The following is a 21,408-nucleotide window of genomic DNA, read 5'->3' on the forward strand; positions in this document are numbered from 1 at the left end:
ACCAGTTAAATTGCTCTCCACGGTATATCTGTAGAAATTTGTGAGTGTCTTTGTTGACATACCAATTCTCTTCAAATTCCCAATGAAATATAGCCACTATTGAGCCTTCTTGTAATTGCACCAACATACTGGACCCAAGATAGATCTTCAATCTTTCCACTGCTGATCCCTCGATAAAGACTAGTGTGTGGATCCTTCCTCTTCCTGAAGAGAACAATCAATTCCCCGGTTCTACTGATGTTGAATGCAAGGTTGCTGTTGCAACACAACTCAGCCAGATGATCTATCTCACTCCTGTATGCCTGCTCATCACCAGAGATTCTGCCAAAAATAGTTGCGTCATCTACAAATTTTTTAGATAGTGTTTGAGCTGTTCCTAGCCACACAGATGGGTGTATAAATACAGTAAAGCAGTGGGCTAAGTACACATCCTTGAGATGCATCAGTGTTGATTGAAAGCGAGGGGCAGATACTATTTTCAATCTGTATAAACGGTTGCAGAGGAAAGTGCAAAGGCCCAGGTTTTGGAGCTTGTTGATTAGAATAGCGGGTATGACTGTGTTGAACATTGAGCTGTAATCAATAAACAGCAGGCTGATGTTGGTACCGTATTGATATTGTACATGTGACCCAAGGCTGACTGGAGAGCCAGTGAGATTGCATTCACTGTAGAACTACTGTTAGCAAAAGGCCAATTGCAGGGGGCCCAGCTCCTTGCTTATGCTGAAGTTGATTCTGGCCATGACCAACCTTTTAAAAGCAGTTCATCGCTGTAGATGTGAGTGCAACTGAGTATTAATTGTTGAGACAGTTCACCCTACTCTTCCTAGATACAGGTATGACTTGTCACCCTTTTGAAATAGGTGACTGCAGGAATGAGAGATTGAAGATGTCCTTAAGCACTCCCACCAATTGGTTGGTACAGGTTTCCAGTGCCCCACCAGGTACATAATCAGGGCCTGACGCCATGTGAGGGTTCACCATCTTGAAAGATGTTCTGAAGTTGTCCTCTGAGACAAAGATCACAGGGTCACCAGATGCTGAACAGATTTACACAGGTGTAGTTTTATTTTTCCTTTCAAAATATGTATAAAAAGTGTTGAGCTCAGCTCGGAATGAAGATCATGGCTATTCATGATGTTAAATTTCGTCTTGTAGAAAGTAATGGCCTGCAAACCCTGCTACAGCTGATGTGCATCCAATTCTGTCTCTAACTTGAATCAGAATATTTCCTTCACTCTTAAAATAGCCTTCATAAGGTCATACCTTATCTGTCGTGGGCAAAGTACTGGAGAGTTTAACATCGGTAGCTGAGCGAAGGGCGCTGAGTAGGCTACGGTCAATTATGGATAACTCTGAACATCCTCTACATAGCACCATCCAGAGACAGAGAAGCAGTTTCAGCGACAGGTTACTATCGATGCAATGCTCCTCAGACAGGATGAAGAGATCAATACTCCCCAATGCCATTAGGCTTTACAATTCTACCGCCAGGACTTAAGAACTTTTTAAAAGCTATTATTAATGCTTTTTGAGATAGTGATTTAGATGTATATCATATTTTTTACTGAGTTAAGTATTGTATGTAATTAGTTTTGCTACAACAAGTGTATGGGACATTGGAAAAAAAAGTTGAATTTCCCCATGGGGATGAATAAAGTATCTATCTATCTATCTATACCTGGACTTCTTGCATAGCTCTGGATCATTGCTCTTAAGTTCCATAGATCTAGCACTCAGGAACTATGAATCTCCTGGTTCAACAATAGCTTTTGGTTTGGGTATGTCTGGCATGTTCTTGAAGGCACACACTCATCCACACAGGTCTTGATGTAGATGGTGTCAACTGTGGATTATTCATTCAGATTCAAAGATGGATCCTGAATATTATTCAGTCCATTGACTCAAAGTAGTCCTGTAAGTCCACCTTACCTTGACCATGCCTTTTTGGTCCACACTGCTGGTGCTGCAGTCTTCAGTCTCTGTCTGTATGCCAGGAGTAGTATAGCCAGGTAATCGGACTTTCCAAAGTGTGAACTTGATATGGCATGATAATCATTCTTGTTGGTGGTATAACAGTGGTCAAGTGTGTTAGCTCCTCCAGTTCAACAGGTGATATGCCAGTGGTAATTGGTCAGAGACTTCTTCAAGCTGGTGTGGTTGAAATCCCCTGCAAGGATGTGGTGTTTTGTGACTGCTGATCATGGTGCACAGCAACCAGGATAATGGCAGAAAACTCCCTCAGCAGAAAAAATAGATGACACAACTGCTAGGTGTTTTGAGGTCAAGTGAGCAGGACTGAGACAGAGCTGCCACGTCTGTGCACACGATGAGTTAATCATAAAGCATACTCCACCTCCTCTACCTTTAAAAGGCTTAGGTGTCCTGCCTTTCTGGTGGATGGTGATGCCATTGTGCTGTAGCGCTCCATCCAAAATGGTGGAGGTGAGCCATATTTCTGTGAAGCAAAGTACACAGCAGACCCTGATGTCTCTCTGGTACTGCAATCTTGCTCTGAGGTCTTCAATTTTATTTTCCAGAGATTGTATGCTCGCCAACTTGTTAGTCAGGAGTGGAATAAGACCTGTGTTTCCATTGTACCCGGAGACTTGCTTCTATTTTCTTAAAGGGGAACTACACTCATGTAACACACAAAATGCTGGAGGAACTCAGCAGGTCAGGCAGCATCTATGGAAAAGAGTCAACGTTTTGAGCCGAGACCTTTATTCAGGACTCCTGTCCTAAGTCTGCTGTTCAGGGTCTGCTGATTTTGAGATGCAAGTAGATTTTTTTTTAAAAATAGTCTTAAAACAATGTTGCTTACTGAAGTACCCATGGTTGTGACTGTGGATTTCAGCTATAGTAGTCTTAAACAGGAATATTTGTTGACTCCCATTGGAGCTGCACACAGAGTCACCACCTATCACTCCATCTTCCTTTTGTCATTATTAATTTATGATTAGAGCACCCAGCAAGCAAGTTTCTACACTTCTTGAATTTTTTTTTGCAGGGGACATGAGAAGATCAATTTGCATAAAGAGTCTATTTGACACAATTTCCGAGTCATACAGTTTAATCTTTAAAACACAAAAGATCAGTCTTTCAGAGAAGGTAATGTGGGGCTCATGACACTTCCCGTTCCTTCTTTCTCATTTCCTCATTCTAACTACTGCATTTTCACCATTAATTCACCTCCACTGGAACAATATCTCCCTTGAATGGAGACCTCATCAGATCCAGAAAAAATATCACCATTTGATCTAGAATTGCAGGAATCAGTTACATTCCATCTACACAGTACACTGCAAAAAGACAATGTTTCTTTTAAACAAAGCCTTTAATACAGTAAAACACACTATGAAATTTCGTAGGAGTATTGTACAACTAAAAATGATACCAAGTCCAAAAAGAAGATAAAAGGGGACATGTTCACTTGTGATCAAAGAGGTAGATTTCAAGAAGAGCTTTAATGGTAGGAATGTACAGAGGTAGAGAGACTGACAGAGGGAATTTTAGTGCTTTGCAGTTGAACACATGGAATAAGTACCATCAGGGATGGCAAGTTCACCCCGGAGGGAATACCCTAAGAGGATAATTGAACTGGTAAGTGTTCACAGGTTGGGATTGACAAAAGCGGTTTGAAAATATTGGCAAAATTTTGAATCAGTGCTTAACTTGGAGCTTAATCCACATCAGAGGTAATGGATTACCAGGTCTTGTAACCAACTGAAACATTGGTAACAGAACATCAGATGACCTCAGCTATACAGAGGTGGAGTGAGGAAGGTGTTGGAACTGTGATGCCTAGAGATAGAACAGACATGGGTGATGATTTCAGGGACATGTAAACTGAGGTTAGCTGCTGAGGTAAAGTTATGCAATATTACCTGGGTGAAATCATGATGACAGCATGAATTTATGGTTCAAAACTCATTTTGGTTATTGAGGCTGAGCAACACATTGTGATCCAAACTAAAGGCTGTGCATTCAGTTTTCAACAAGTAGTTTTACTACATGAAGTACAAAATAAAATATAAATTGATTATTATTGCTGAAATTATTGTCGCCATCTTGTATTTCCTTTTTAATGCAGATGTGAAGTAGGATTTCTTTCTGTGCAATCATGAAAAAGGAACAAGAGGACACACAGTCACAGTGTGATGGTACTAGTCCCAACCTAGCTGTGTTTACAATAATGAATTCTTAATGTCTTTTTTTTAGATTGAATGTGAGGCAGTTTTTGCATGACTAGCTGCCCTCCAAGATATGACTCTTTTCATGGTAATTTTATTTGTCACAAGATGATTTTTTAAAATTTTAATGCAAGTATCTAATTTCACAACTTACCACCACAATGTAGCGAGGCCTGTATTGAATTGTCCCGAACAGTCCCAGAATGACAACAATTATATGAAGGAAGTTGGCCAGTATAGGAGCCCACTGGTAACCCAGAAAATCAAAGATCTGTCTCTCCAATGCTGCCAACTAAGAGAGAAGACAAGAAAATACTTTTTAGAAGTTGTGTGATACACATTCACCTCATAGACTTAAGGTACAATACATATTATGATTGACATCTGTAAATGCAGTTCACCAAGCTTAAAATACCAGAGGCATTTTAAGTTAAAAGCTCACAAGGTATAAAATATAAATAGCTGTGAAAATGCCCTTTAGAATCTCATAAATTAATTAGAAACACTTATCACATCAACGTTTCCATAAACCTTCACAATCATCCATGCCAGTTTTCCGAACCATCACAAATGTCTATTATTAAGAGTCACCACTAATTACACACTTCAGGTAAGCTTTAATTGTACAGCTAGAACTTTTTGGTCACATAGCTAGCATTAGGTTTTATCTTTAATTATTTCTGAAAATATTTTGTTTACTCAGAGATTAAGCCACTGTACTCTAAAAAGTGAGTAATATATATATGCTTCAAGGTCAGATCTCAAAATCGAAAGAGTGTAAGATGCCAGCTTACTTTAATGGAAGCTCTTTTTGACACTGTTGCCAAATTAACAATCTTAAACAAATGAAGAATTTTCCAGCTTGTACATTGGGCATACGCAAAGGAATGAGAGTGGAAACTTGGTGGGGGTAGGAAAAAGACTATTCAAAACTGGATTTGGACTAAATTTTGAATGATTGCACCCTAAGCAGAAACTCAGTTAAATTTACAATGACCACCGTTTAAAATAGCATCACACAATAAACATCCACAATGGAAATAGGAGATTGAAGAATAGGGTTACTCCGCTCAGTCACACATACACAATGATCTCTCAAGCTTTTCATTCTTCCATGCCTTGCTATACCCATGTCATTAAACACCAAATCAATATAAAATATTCAGTGTTAATCCAGAGAAGAATGAAATAAACTATCTGCTTTGACAGTTACAGGAACCTTAATTTAACTATTAATATATGCAACCATAATAAGAGAAAATTCCAACATTTAATTGCATTTTTCCTAATGCAAATTCATGAAAATCCATTATTGATTAAAAACTGTCAGTAGAACGCATGTGAAGGTTTCATTAAATATTTACTTGTTACACTGTGTGGATAAAAATTGACCACAATTTCTCCAGAGAGAAAAAGTAGTACAATAAAAGTAGCCAGAGCCCTTAATACTGATCATTATCAAACAGCAGCAGATGGCACAGTGCTAGAGCTGGTGTCTCATAACTCCGGCAATCCAGGTTCAATCCCGACTTTGGGTGCTGCCTGTTTCCTCTCACACCCCCAAAACGGGTGGGTGGTTACAAAGGTTAATCAGCCACAGTAAACTGCTCTGAATGAGAGAGTCTGGAGAAGGCACATGGGAATATGGACAGAATAGAATGGTTAAAGTGGGATTAGCATGAAAATGGGTGCTTGATGGCTGGTGAGCTGCAAGGTCTGTTTCCATGCTATCTCTCTCCAAGACTTCTGCTGAACAGTGAACATTTATGGACATTGTCCAGAACCTGATGTTAACATGTTTCAATAATTCTCTTAGCCAGATTTTATCTATAGATAAGTGCTTTCTGGAGTGAGCTGCTCGGCATAAGGGAGCTATTCGTCCCTGTCCTACACAGCGTTTGGTCACGTGAGTAGAAAAGGCAATAGGAGAATAGACAATGATCTGCTTCTGATTATATCTAGCAATCAATATATTTAATATTGATTCACAGGATATTTGCTGCCCATTTCGAACTGAACTCCAGCATATAGTCACGAGCTATTAGCTGAAACAACTGAATGGCTTGCCAGGACATTTCAAAGGCTTGGTTCGGAGTAAACTACATTGTTGCAGGTTTAGAGTATCATGTGGGCCGGGCCAGCTGACTTCCCTCTCCCGGTGAGTGGAGGTGATTCCCCCCCCCCCCCCCCCCCCGCCAAAGCCTGGTAATAATAAGATCAGTTTTTACAATAAACTGGCCATTTATAGCTATTTGTTTTTTCAATTTCAGGAATACTTAACTGACTAAATTTTTAATTAATTAGCTGTCGTAACACATATCTCTGGATCATCAGTCCAGGCCTACATAAAGTGGGAAACATTCTTAACGAATTCCAAACTTCGGTAATGTACCTCCCCCTTCACCATCCCCTTTTTCCCTCTCACTTTTATCTCCTTGCCTGTCCATCGCCTCCCTTTGGTGCTCCACTCCCTTTTCTTTCTTCCATGACCTTCTGCCCTCTCCTATTAAACCCCTTCTCCAGCCCTGTATCTTTTTCACCAATCAACTTCCCTGCTCTTTACTTCATCTCTCCCCCTCCTGGTTTCACCTATCACCTTGCATGTCTCCCTCTGCTCCCCACACCTTTCAACTCTACTCCTCATCTTTCTTCTCCAGTCTTACTGAAGGGCCTCGGCCTGAAACGGTGACTGAACTCCTTTCCATAGATGCTGCCTGACTTGTTGAGATCCTCCAGCATTTTGTGTGTGTTGCTAATGAATTCACAATCTCACTGCTAACCCAGAAAGTGTTGGAAAAGGTATCCAACAATTGAAAACAATGCCTCTGCTGAAGTATTAAATCATGATATACACACAGTGAATTCAGGATCTCCTTTTGAGTCACCAAGGATGAGAAGAGCAGGGCAGGGAATTTCAGAGATGCCATGGAACATAGAAAATAGAGCATTATAGCCCAGTAAAGGCCCTTCTACATACCTTTTAACCTACTCTGAAATCAATTTCTCTATTTTTCTAACATCCATATGCCTAAGAACAAAACAAATCAGGTTCATCGATCCCAAAATCCCTCTTGCCGCACCAAAAAAATCTGAACACAATATTCCAAGTGTGGTGTAACCAGGGTTCAATAGACCAATGATTGCAATATTTTCAAACAAGGGGAAGAATCCAAATGTAGTATTAGCAGGGATTTACCCTTTGTCCAACACAGGGACGGTCATTATAGGAATCTTTCCAAGGCAGCTCACCCCATTGACAGAAGAGTTCCTTCTAGAAATGCACACATGCCATCAATTGGTAAAATGGACTAATGCTTCATGAGCAGCAAAAGCATGAGCTTCTTCAACCCGAAACTAAATCCGACTCCTTTGGCTGACATCGAATATGAAAAGTCTTTTTTCAACTTTGCCAGTCTTTTGAAATTATTTTTACTGTTCTGCGCTTGCTACATGATGCCATGATCCTAGCCAACAGTCCCACAATTGACCTGGTGTATAAACAGGAATCAAGCAAGAATGTATCATCCTCAATCTTACTCAGAAAAAAAAACACACTCGTGTCCAACAATATCCCAGATGGAATGAAACGGATAAACAAGGAACCCTTCAGCCTTCATAATTCAGCCTCCAGAACCATAAGTATCCCAGTCTCAGTCAGAACACATAGTTCATACACCTGTACACGTTTATGGGCATGAACACTGAGTCTACACTGTGCACAGAGCTTTATCTCAGCACAGTGGATAGTATCCTGACAGGTTGCATCATGGCATGGTAAGGGAACAGCAATCTCCAGGAATGAAAAAGCCTACAAAAATCAGTGGACACAGCCCAGAAAACCACAGACAAAGCCCTCCGCACTACTGAATAAGTCTGCACGGAGCACTGCTAGAAGAAAATAATATCCATCATCAATGAGCCCCCCGCGCCCGCCTCCCATCATCTAAGACATGCTCTCTTCTCACTGCCACTGGGAAGGAGGTACAGTACTCTTAGATCCTACACCAACTGGGTCAGGAACAGTTATTACCCTTCAACCATCAGGCTCCTGAACCAGAGTGGATAACTTCACTCACCTCAATGCTAAGTGGATCCCACAAGCTGTGTCCACAGCACATGTTCTCATTTTTATTATTTTGTTTTATTTACAGTTTGTCTTCTTTTGGTTATTTGTAAATCGTTGCTTGTGTGCAATTTTTCATTGATTTTACTGTATTTCTCTGTTCTACTGTGAATGCCCGCAAGACAATGAATTTCAAGTTGGTTTTCAGCAACAAATGTACTTTGAACTTTGATTTGTCATTGCTGATTCCTTCACTGAAATGTATGAGAGGATAAGCTTTACACCAAACATCTAGAAGACAGTGGAGATAGTAATCAGGATTTACAGAGGGATCGTGATCAGCTGGGCAAGTGGACTGAAGACTGGCAGATGAAGTTTAATTTGAATAAATGTGTAGTATTGCATTTTGAGGAAGCAAATCAGAGTAGTAATTTCACAGTGGAAGGTGGGGCCCTGGAAAATGGTGTAGAACAAAGGGATCCGAGAATACAAATACATAGTTCACTGAAAGTGGTGTCTCTGGTAGATAAGATGGTGGAAAAGGCCGTTGACATTTTGCTCATTTCATTGAGTACAGAACTTGGGATTTTCTATTGCAGTCATTCAAGAATTAGCGAGGCAGCATTTGCAATATTGAGGTCAGATTTTGCCAACCTGCTAAAGGAGGGATGCAATAAGCTCAAAACTGTGCAGGAACACAAGGATATTCCCAGAACCCAAGGAACTGAGATATGGAGAGACTTTAAGCTAGTTGGCATTTTATTCATTGGAGCAAAGGAGATGATGGGTGATCTTATAGAGGTGTCTGAAACCATGAGGGTACAGATAAGGTGAATGCAGTCTTTTTTTTTTCCAGAGATGGAGAATCAAGAACGAGAGGACCAACACTCAGTGGTCACTGTATTAGGTACACCTGTACACCTACTCATTGATGCAAGTACCTAATCAGCTATGTGGCACCAGCTCAATGCATAAAATCACCATCCAGACATAGTCCTTGCGGTGGCCCAGTCAGCGGTGGGAGCAGCGCACAGCGAGGAGGTTATTCACAGGTCAACGGCGCTCGGTTAAAAGGAGAGCTTCGCGGGCATTCGGTGTCATTGCGGTGGCCCAATCAGCAGTGAGAATAGTGCAAAGGTGATTAAATAAAACTACAAAAGGAACAAGTAGAGTGGCGATTGTTGGGAGTGGGCCAAGGGCAAGGGTGGGAGTGTCAGGCTTTGGCCTTGGAAGAGGTATTGGTTCTGGTAAAGTTGTCCGGTAAGTTTCTGCACCCCAGGGTTCTGAAGGAGGTAGAGATAGAGAAGGCAGCATGGTTTCCTTAAGGGAAAATCTTGCCCGACAAACCTGTTGGAGTTCTTTGAAGTGATTACACACATAATAGGTAAAGGGGATGCAGTGGATGTTGTATATTTGGACTTCAGAAGGCATTTGACAAGGTGCCACACATGAGGCTGCTTACCAAGTTAAGAGCCTATGGCATTACAGGAAAGTTACCAACACGGCTAGAGCATTGGCTGATTGGTAGGTGGCAGTGAGTGGGAATAAAAGGATCCTTTTCTAGTTGGCTGCCAGTGACTAGTGGCATTCCACAGTGACCGCTTCTTTTTTTGCTGTATTTCAATGATTTAGATGAAGGAATAGATGGTTTTTTTTGCCAAATTTGCAGATGTTATGAAGATAGGTTTAGGGGCAGGTAGTGCTGAGGAAACAGGAAGGCTGCAGAAGGATTTAGACAGATTAGGAGAATGGGTAAGAAAGTGACACGTGAAATGCAATGTTGGAAAATCTATGGTCATTCACTTTGGTAGTAGAAATAAATGTGTGGACTATTTTCTAAATGGAGAGAAAATCCAGGAATCTGAGATGCAGAAGGACTTGGAAGTCCTTGTGCAGAACACTCTGCAGGTTAACTTGCACGTTGAGTCAGTGGTGAGGAAGGCAAATGCCATGTTAGCATTCATTTCAAGAGGTCTAGAATACAAGAGCAGGGATGTGATGCTGAGGGTTTATAAGGCACTGGTGAGGCCTCACCTTGAGTATTATGAACAGGTTTGGGCCCCTCATTTTAGAAAAGATGCGCTGGCATTGGAGAGGGTCCAGAGAAAGTTTACAAGTATGATTCCAGGAATGAAAGGGTTATACAAGGAACGTTTGATGGCTCTGGGTCTGTACTCACTGAATTTAGAAGGATGAGGGGAAATCTCATTGAAGCCTTTTGAACGTTGAAAAACCTAGACAGACTAGACATGGAAAGGTATTTCCCATGGTGAGAGAGTCTAGGACAAGAGGTCACAGACTCAGGATAGAGGGCAGTCCATTTAAAACGGAGATACAGAGAAATTTCTTTAGCCAGAGGATGGTGAATTTGTAAATTTGTTATCACAGGCAGCTGTGGAGACTAGTTGTTGGGTGTATTTAAGGCAAAGATTGATAGGTTCTTGATTGGCAATGACATCAAAGGTTATGGGGAGAAGGCCGGGAAGTAGGGCTGAGGAAGGGAAAAAAAATTAGCCATGATGGAACGGCAGAGCAGACTATGAGCCAAATGGCCTAATTCTGTTCCTATGTCTTATGGTCTTATAGCCCAGAGGTTCAGTTACTCAAGTGATTCTCTAGATGCTTGAAATTCAGACCAACACAAACAAAATGCTGGAGGAACTTAGCAGGTGAGGCAGCACCTATGGAGAGGAATAATGAACTTACGTTTTGGGCCAAGGTCATTCTTCAGGACTGGAAAGGAAGGGGGAAGATGCCAGAATAAAAAGGTGGGTGGGGAGAGGAAGGTGGACTAGCTAGAATAGGTGAAGCCAGTTGGGTAGAAAAGATAAAGGGCTGGAGAAGAAAGAATTTGATAGAAGAGAGTGGACCATGGGAGAAAGAGCAGAAGGAGAGGTACCAGATGAGGAGAATATGTAAGAGGCCAGAGTGGGGAATAGAAAAAGAGGGAAAGTAGATGGAAGAATAACAAAAAGTGAAACTGATGCAACCGAGAGAGAATATGTGTTGTTACTCCTACATCCTGAGAGTTGCTTCTTCACAGCAAAAGTGGAGGCCATGGACTGACATGGCAGAATCGGGATAGTTGGCCACCAGGAAATTCTGCTTTTGGTGGATGAAGCAGAGATGTTTGACATGGTGATCCCCCAAGAGTTTCATTTGCTGTTCAGACCGAACTTCAGAATGGGAAAGAAATGTGATCTAAGTGACTTTGACTGTGGCATGATTGTTAGTGCCAGAGAGGGTTGTTTGAGTATCTCAGAAACAAACTGTTCTCCTGGGACATCCACACACAATAGTCTCCAGAGCTCAGAGAATGGTGTGATTAACAAAAAAAAAGCATCCAGTGAGCTGGAGTTCTTTGAGCGAAGATGCCTCGTTAACAAGAGAGGTCAGAGGCGAGCGGCCAGGCTGGTACAAGCAACCAGGAAAGGGGAAGAAACACAAGTAACAATGCAGTATACCAGTGGTGTGAAGATGAGCATCTCTGAATGCACGACATGTCGAAGGTTGAAGTGGATAGGCTACGACAGGAGATGACACCAGGTTTCACTCTTGTACCTAATAAAGTGCCCACTGAGTACATGTTTAGGGAAAGGACATGGAGGTTTATTAGGAACCTGAACAGTAATCTTCTCACCCAGTCAGCTGCCAGAGGAAGTGTTTGAGGCAGGTACGCTGACATTATTTAGAAGATATTTGGATGGAAAGGATTTTGAGGGTTTTGGGCAAGTGTAGCTGAGATGGGAATGTTGGTTGGCATGGGCCATTTGGACCAAGGGCCAGTTTCTGTTCTGTGTGGCTCTATGCCTCTATAAATTTCTTCTGGCTTCTCCCCCACACAACATCACTGATTAAAATTTATCTTGCAAGCCTTGATAAGTGAATAAATTTTCACTTGTGAAGAACACCTTTCAGTGATTGCCAATCTCAAGGATAATATTGCCAAGCCTAAGGATAATATTCACCAGCAGTTCCAATGAGCAAGCACGGCCTTCAGCCAAAGACATCCAGTGAGCTTTGAAGCTCAAACAATCTGCACAAAAGCAACATAAAGCAATGGAAAAATAATGTCAAATCTGTCTCTGCAGAATTCTCCAGTTTGGCAGAACAAACAAATTCTCTCTCCCAGGCTAACTACTCCAGGATTGAGATCCTGTTCATGCTTAACCAGCTCCTAAAATGAACACTCAGCTGTAAGCTGCACGACTGCAAGAAACTTCCAGCTGAGCACAGAAAACAGTCAAGGACGTTCTCAAAGTCTCCTTGAAAAATACAGCATGCTCTTCAGCATGGCCCATGATACCTCAAGAAGCAAGATGCAAAAGGAAAGGAGCTTCCAGGAGAACACCAAACTATTTGCAAACTGTATGAGGACTGAAGCAGCCCTATCTTGCACCTCCTACCCCCACCTCTAGCGGGGTCTGGAGTTCCATACTGACTCATCACAACCCCAGAGCCGAAGAACTGGAATGGAAGTAAATCGCCCACAGCCCTGAGAGACTGCCTACAAAGAGACGAATTGACCAAGCATGACAAATATCTTACCAGTCCCTGCACATCAAGAAACTATAAATAAATTAACTGGGATCCAAGCAAATAAACTACCTTTTTGAGATAAATTGAAAGCGAATAAAAATAATGCTTTTAAATTGCGCATGCTGGTGGTTATATGCACATCCGCAGAGCAGCAGTCAAATTTGGCATAGTGATGATAAAACAGATATTTTATGGTGCCTAGGGTTAACTCTAATGGAATTGTCCTGTGTTCCTCGACTCTCACTTGCAAATAAAGCCATGTGCTTTGAAAACGATGTCACTACAAAGACTGATTTACAATATATGACCGTGCTTTATATTCAGTACTGAATGCTGCATCAATTCCAGATTTTTATAGCCACTGTTCCAAATACAAACACTTAAAATAAATATCCGCAGAGACCCAGGAGCCTCAACCACACTGGCTGGCAACCATCAGCGGGACAATATTAAAATGGTTTAACTTTCTAGGTGAGGACAAAGACAAATTCCTGTCAAGAGGCCACCAATTGCCAATTTTTGTGAAATGTATCTTGACAGCACAGGAAAACAAACTAGTAGCTATCTGAAAGCCTGCTTTTAAAGGCCAATTCAATGGTTACAGCTTAATCTTTTTAATAGTGTGTTACAGGAGGCTTCATATTTGGAGACAGCTTGTTCTGAATGTCTTGATCAGATTCATCTTGTTGACAGATCAGGAAAGTTAATGTTGCAAAAGATTTATTAAAAAAAACGATATATCCAGCCATTCATTTTTTCTTGTATTTATTCCAACTTACTACTTTGGTACTCCATAATGCTCTTCACACTACATTACAGACAAGATGCAATTGCACTAGAGATGGGACAAAGGAGATTTACCAGGATATTGGCAGGACTCTCAAACTTATGTTCTGAGGGAAGATTGGGAAAACTTAGCCTGTTTTCTAAAAACATAGGAAGTGGAAGATTTAATTTAAAAAGGTATAAAATATGAGGGACCCAGACAGGGGAAACATGGAAGGAATTTATTCTCTTAGCAGAGGTCAAAACATAGGTATTAGGACATAAATTTTAAAGTACTTGGTTGAAAGGTTAGTTGAGACTCGGAAGTTCTTTTTTTACAAAATATCAGCACCATCACAATAGGCCAAATCTCCCACCGTTGAATGTTGGAGCACAGTCACATGAAAGCAGCATCCATCATCACAGGCCCCACCATCCAGCCCACACTCTCTTCTCGCTGCTGCCATCAGGAAGAAGGTACAGAAGTCTCAGGACTTACACCACCAGGTTCAGCAGCATGTCCAACCAAGCTCCCGAACCAGAAGCGACAACTTCGCTCACCCCTCCACTGAACTGTTCCCACAACCTATGAACTGACTTTCAAGGACTCTACATCTTATGTTCTTGATATTTATTATTTATTTATTATTACTGCTCTTTTTTTGTATTTGCAAAGTTTCTTGTCTTTTGCACATCAGTTGTGTGTCTGTCCTGTTGGGTGTGTTTTTTCATTAATTTTATTGAGTTTCTTGTTTTTACTGTGAATGCCCACAAGAAAATGAATCTCAGAGGTGTATAAGATGACACATATATGTAGTTTGATAATAAACTTACTTTAAACTTTGACAAGTGTTTCCAGGTACAGCTCCTCACATGCTGCATGGGTCAGTCAAAGTTCAAAGTGCATTTATTATCAATGTATACTGTACTATATACGACTTTGAGATTCGTCTCTTTACAGGCAGCCACAGAATGAAGAAACATAATTGAACCTATTTAAAAAAGACCATCAAACAGCCAATGTGGAAAAAAACAATCATGCAAACAATAAAAAGCAAGCAAATAACATTCAGAACTAATGATCAGTCATCCCTGCATCCAGCTCAGGAGCCTGTTCGTTGCAGGCCACAGCCTCAGTTCAGTGCAGAGACAAGTAAACCTCACAGACCAGTGAGCCAAACTCCAGCCTATCCCTTGCCTCTAACCCTGACCTTTTCAACCTGGCACGGCATTTAAATTGGCCAAACATCAGGTTGTTCCTCGCTCTCAGACCCAGGCCCTGCTGCTTCGATGCATTCTCAGGCCTGAAGCCCCCACCTCAATTCAGCCCAATTCCGACCTTTCCAATCTGACCCGGAGCTTAAATCGGTCAGGTATCAGCTGATTCCTCACTCTCGGGCCCAGACACCGACTTGCCTTGGATCTGCCGCTTCGAATCAACTCCAAGTCCACTCCAGCAATGGTCAAACATTGGCTTGTCCCTTGCTCTCAGGCCTGAGCCTCATCACCGCATGACAACCATCCTGTACCCTTGGGAGTTCAGTTCATGTCCCAAAAATACTTCAAACAGGCAAATTCAAAAGCTTAACTCCGAAAGGAAAATCTCATGCTGGAGCAGCAGTTGCAATCACACTGAAGCATACAGAAGATCAGAAGGTGTCAGAGGTAGGACACTGCCTGCAGTCGTCACACTGCAGGTTCAGCCAAAGAGTAGATGGGTGACTGCCAAGTGAGGCAGACTGGAGACCCCTGAGATATGCATCAGTGAAGAGCGTGGAAGGTTTTATTAGGGAAAAGGAGGATGTAGTACATGTTTATATATAGGAAATCATTACCATTTGAAATAAATAAGGAATACAAGGGAAAATTTAAGGAAGAAATTTGGAGGGCAAAAAGGGGGCTTGAAATGACCATAATATATAGAAGTAGAATTAGGCCATTCAGTCCTTCATGTCTGCTGCACCATTGAATCATTATTAATTTTTTCAACCCCATTTTTTCAACCACCTTCATCTGTAACACTTAATCCTCTTGCCCATCAAAATCCTATTAATCTCTGCATTAAATATACTTGGATCCTAGACTGCCCCACTAATGAAAACACTGTCTCAATGCACCCCCACCCCCAGTCCAATCCTTACAGCATTCAAGTAGGTTTCAATGAAAACCCCCTCACCTTTCTGAATTCCATCACGTGCAAGCCCCGAGACATCAAAGTCTTTCATTCCCAGTAAATCACCTCTCCATGGCCAGCATATCTTTCATTAGATATAGGACCCAGAATTGCTCACAATATTCCAGATATAGTTGGACGAACGCCCTTCTAAAGCGCCAGCAATTCACGCTTGCATTTACATTCCAGTTCTCTTGAAATGAATGCTAACATTGCATTTGCCTTCTTTATTACCAACTCAATCTACAAGTTAGTCTTAAGGGAATCCTAACCTAGGATGCAAAAGTCCCTTTGTGCTTCTTTCCGAATTTTCTCCCTATTTATAAAATAGTTTACGGCTGTACTCTTTCTACCAAAGTACACAATCACTTCATTCCATCTGCCACTTCTTTGCCCATTCTCCCAACCTGTTCAAGTTCTTCTGCAAACTCCCTGTCTCTGTCACAACAGCTGTCCTCTTACCTATCTTGGTATCAACTGTGAACTTGGCCATAATGCAACAATTCTTTCAACCAGGTAATTCTTCCATAAAGTAAAAAGTTGCAGTCCCAATACCGATCCCCGAGGATCTCCACTAGTCACCAGCAGCCATCCTGAAAATGACCCATTTATCCCCACCCTCTGACTTCTGTCAGTCAGCCAATCTTCAGTCTCAGCTGCTACTATGCCTTGAACACCATAGGTTCTATCCTGTTTATCAGACTTGTCAAAAAAGCCTTCTGAAAATCAAAGCAAATAAAATTCGTTAACTCTCATTTGCCTAACTTCTTCATTACCTCCTCAAAGAATTCTAACAGATTTGTCAGGCAAGATGTCCCCTTAACAAAAGAGTACTGACTTTACTCTATTGTGTGATGTACAATAGAATCTGGTTAATTGGCCCATTGGATTATTGGGCAGGCACTATGTTTGGGTCAACTCTTAAAGAACTAAAACTTACCGAGGAAATAGCAGGATTCCCTTCATTTATTTAGGATACTATGCCACTTAATTGGGACAGGAGACTGTTGCCAAAAAATTTTTTAAACTATAGTCAGTCATGTGCACTTATGTGGCTATTAGATACTACACCGTACTGAGAGAGCAAGCAGTTTTTAAAATAGAAAAATTTGCAGGTGTTTGGATTCAAAAAGCAGTGATATTTGAGAAATAAGTAATAAGACAAATCAGAACTGCTTTTCTCACTGCAGTTTCAAGCATTCAGGCTGAGAGATGCCAGAAACAGTCAGGAGTGAAAATGAAATGATTTCAGTACTTCAAGTTAGAATTTGGAAGTATTGAGAACCATCTTGAATGCTACATTGAAAATGAAGACTTGGAGGATCGTTGTGTGAAAGCAGTCCAGTTTTTTGTACTAACTACCTGCACTGAATTTGTTCATTTACAGTCAAAGGAACACGGCAGTGTACACCAGATGAATTCCTTGGTCAATAACTATTAGGGACTAATACAGTGTTACAGTACTGTATTGTGAAGTCAGCTCTAGCAGAGAGGGTGGATAGTAAAATGACGCTATCCGCTGCAACCCGATGTGATGACTCCTCATACTACTGGACCCAGACTTCCGAGGCTGAGGGAATGGAACTGCCTCAGTGCAACTCAATCACACAGCTTCCTCGTCATTGGCAGATATGATGGACAACCACTACCACAGTTTGCCAGTGCTTCAACTTGTTCTGTATTTCATTTAAATACACAATTTGTAACTCAGTTAAATGGTAGTTTATACTTTTTAACTGTTTCCATGGAATTTCAGCTCATTGGAGCTGCGGCTTAATTTTCAAAGCCGGAATCCACTGTATTTAGACCATAAGAGCAGAATTAGGCCATCTGGCCCAACAAGTCAGCTACCCATTCAATCATGGCTGATCGTATTTTTACCCTTCCTCAGCCCCACTCCCTGACATTCTCCCCACAACCTAAGATGCTATGGCCAATCTAGATCTTATCAATCTCTGCCTTAAATACACCGAGTGACCTGACCTCAAATTCCACAAGTTCACCACCCTCTGGCCACGGAAATTTCTCCACATCTGTTTTAAATGGGCAGCATACTTGGATCCTAAACTGTCCCACTAATGAAAACACCCTCATGCACCAGTTTTTTGCTCATTCTCCTGATCTGTCCAAGTCCTGTGCAGCCTTCCTGTTTCCTCAACACTCCACCAATCTTTCTATGATCTGCAAACTTGGCAACAAAGCCATCTAATCCATCATCTAAATCATTGATATACAGCATCAAAAGCAGTCCCAATACTGACCCAAGGAATGCCACTAGACACCGGCAGCCAACCAGAAAAGGATCCTTCTATTCCCACTCACTGCCTCCTACCAATCAGGCAATCCTCTAACCATGCTAGTAACTTTCCTAATATCATTGGCTCTTATCTTGGTAAGCAGCCTCATGTGTGGTACATTGTGGCACCTTGTCGAAGGTCTTCTAAAAATCCAAATATACAACATCCACTGCATCCTCTTTATCTATACGACACACAATCACCTCAAAGAATTCCAACAGGTTCATCAGGCAAGATTTTCCCTTAAAGAAAACATGCTGAATTTGCCCCATCTTGTCTTGTGTCACTAGATACGCCATAACCTCATCCTTAACAATGGACTCCAACACCTTCCCAACCACTGAGGTCAGGCTGACTGGTCTATAATTTCCTTTCCGCTACTTCCCTAATTTCTTAAAGAGTGGATTGACATTTGCAATTTTCCAACTCTCTGGAACCATGCTAGTGTCCAATAATTTTTGAAAGAGTATTACAATATTTAACCCCAGACATTCAGTTCCCAACTATAACCATCCTTCAACCACAATTCAGTGGTGACCACAACATCATACACAGCGATCTGTAAAAGTGCAATTGTCGCAGGGATGTGGCTGGGGACGAACCCAGGTGCAGGACACATGCGCTGAGGCAGAGTCGTTAGGCATTAGCGCCACTGCAAATGGAGGGCCGGTATCTCGGAGAGTCTTTATGCAGAGACAAGGTTCATGGGGAGAATCCAGGAGACAACGCAGAACTTAGAACTAACAGTCCTAAATAACCATGAAACAAGTTTACTCATACAAGAGTTCACCAACGAACTGGCAGTTCCTCCTCCTCCTCCTCCTTCTATTTCCGGCAGTTTAGACGCACCTAGACATATTACTGCCCTCTGCAGGATGTACAGTTAATTACAGAATTTCAAGAAACTCAAATTCTCAAATATAAACTCGTCGCACGTAGAAACAAAGTAATATCTTTTCAATCAGATGGTGGTTCTCTTGGTGGCCAAAGATTTAATAGAAAAACAAAATATATTTAAGTCAGACAACCTCTTAAACAATATTCTTCTTTCAATTTTATATCGATTACAACTCAGCAAAACATGCTGAACTGTCTCTGGACTACCACAGTCACATAATCCAGTTGGATGTCTTCCCATTATCTTTAAGTAATAGTTTAGCCCACAATGCCCCAACCTATGTCTTGTTAATTTCACCATATCTCTATGATTTGAAGAGTAACAGTCTGAGACCTTTTTAACTAGATGGTGACTAGAAAAGAAATGCCTTCCCTTTAATTCATTTTTCCCAATCCTCTTGCCATTTCTTCTCTATGCTTTTTTTTTAAAATCCTGCTTCTCAATTCTGCTCTGCCTAAGGGTATTTTAATTCCTACTTGCACTCTGTAAGGAAGACTTTGCAATGCCATCCACAATTTAGAATCTGATTGCTCAATTTATATTTGCATTTTGTGCACTGTTAAAATATTTTTTTAAGTTCAATTTGTTCACCCGCAGTATTGTATGTGGTTCAAAAATTAGAAATTAGACTACTTCATCTTCAAATGTGATATTACTTTTGTAGGGGGTGCGAACATTAATCAAACATTTCCTAGGGGTGTGGGGCATAGAAAAAGTTGGGAACCACTGCCTTGTGAGAATAGGTTGCTTGAGCTCGACCTTTTCTCCTTTGAGCGATGGAGGATGAGAGGTGACCTGACAGAGGTGTACACGATAATAAGAGGCATTCATCATGTGGATGGTCAGAGGCCTTTACCCATGGCTGAAATGTCTAGCACGAGAGGGCACAGTTTTAATGTGCTTGGAAATACACACAGAGGAGATGGCCGGGGTAAGTTTTTTTTTAAATCAGAGAGTGGTGAGTTCGTGGAATGTGCTGCTGGAGAAATTGGTGGAGGCTGAAACGATAGGGTCTTTTAAGAGACTCCTGGATGTCTACATGGAGCTAAGAAAATCATAGGGCAATGGGACAAGCCCAGGTAGTTCTAAGTTAGGGACCTGTTTGGCACAGCTTTGTGGGCCGAAGGGCCTGTATTGTGCTGTAGGTTTTCCATGTTTCTGTAATTTCATTTCCCTCCACTCCAGCATGCCCAGGTATCCATGGAAATCTAACTTCACAACCCAGACAGTGGAAAACATCCTGTATTGTCCCGGTACCGAAGAAACCACAACCAAAGGAGTTGAATGACTTCAGACCTGTTGCCTTGACGTCACACGTGATGAAGACCATGGAGCGGCTGATAATACAGAATCTGAGGCCACAAACCAGGCACGCCCAGGATCCTCTTCAGTTTGCGTATAAGGAGAAGGTGGGAGTGGAGGATGCTATCACGTATTTGCTGCACAAATCACTCTCTCACCTAGATGGGGTCAGTTGTGCTGTGAGGATTACATTCCTTGACTTCTCTAGTGCCTTTAACACCATCCAGCCCAAGATCTTAAGGCACAAACTAACGGAGATGGGAGTAGACTCTCACATGGTGGAGTGGATAGTGGACTACTTGACAGATAGACCTCAGTATGTGCGGTTGGGAGACTGTAGGTCTGACATGGTGGTCAGCAGCACAGGAGCGCCGCAGGGAACCGTACTCTCTCCGGTCCTGTTCACCCTGTACACATCAGACTTCCAATATAACTCGGAGTCCTGCCATGTGCAGAAGTTCGCTGATGACACGGCCATAGTGGGGTGTGTCAGGAATGGACAGGAGGAGGAGTATAGGAAACTGATACAGGACTTTGTGATATGGTGCAACTCAAACTACCTGCGTCTCAATATCACCAAGACCAAGGAGATGGTGGTGGACTTTAGGAGATCTAGGCCTCATATGGAGCCAGTGATCATTAATGGAGAATGTGTGGAGCAGGTTAAGACCTACAAGTATCTGGGAGTACAGTTAGACGAGAAGCTAGACTGGACTGCCAACACAGATGCCTTGTGCAGGAAGGCACAGAGTCGACTGTACTTCCTTAGAAGGTTGGCGTCATTCAATGTCTGTAGTGAGATGCTGAAGATGTTCTATAGGTCAGTTGTGGAGAGCGCCCTCTTCTTTGTGGTGGCATGTTGGGGAGGAAGCATTAAGAAGAGGGACGCCTCACGTCTTAATAAGCTGGTAAGGAAGGCGGGCTCTGTCGTGGGCAAAGTACTGGAGAGTTTAACATCGGTAGCTGAGCGAAGGGCACTGAGTAGGCTACGGTCAATTATGGAAAACTCTGAACATCGTCTACATAGCACCATCCAGAGACAGAGAAGCAGTTTCAGCGACAGGTTACTATCGATGCAATGCTCCTCAGACAGGATGAAGAGGTCAATACTCCCCAATGCCATTAGGCTTTACAATTCTACCGCCAGGACTTAAGAACTTTTTAAAAGCTATTATTAA

At 41.8% G+C, this 21,408-nt stretch overlaps 1 protein-coding gene across 4 annotated transcripts in view; it reads right to left on the reverse strand.

Annotated features, from left to right (window-relative positions):
- Nucleotides 1-21,408, reverse strand: part of nkain4 (sodium/potassium transporting ATPase interacting 4) — a 518,494-nt gene that overhangs the window by 252,090 nt on the left and 244,996 nt on the right. For 2 of the 4 annotated variants that reach the window (XM_073041668.1, XM_073041677.1), the window contains exon 2: nucleotides 4,348-4,485. In XM_073041668.1, the coding sequence (XP_072897769.1) occupies nucleotides 4,348-4,485 (138 nt within the window). Of the gene's footprint in view, nucleotides 1-4,347; nucleotides 4,486-4,706; nucleotides 4,814-21,408 lie in introns of those variants that run through there. The other 2 variants (XM_073041695.1, XM_073041686.1) reach the window with 2 other exon arrangements.

The sequence above is a fragment of the Hemitrygon akajei genome, chromosome 1 (assembly GCF_048418815.1).
Source record: "Hemitrygon akajei chromosome 1, sHemAka1.3, whole genome shotgun sequence".
NCBI classification, from domain to species: domain Eukaryota; kingdom Metazoa; phylum Chordata; class Chondrichthyes; order Myliobatiformes; family Dasyatidae; genus Hemitrygon; species Hemitrygon akajei.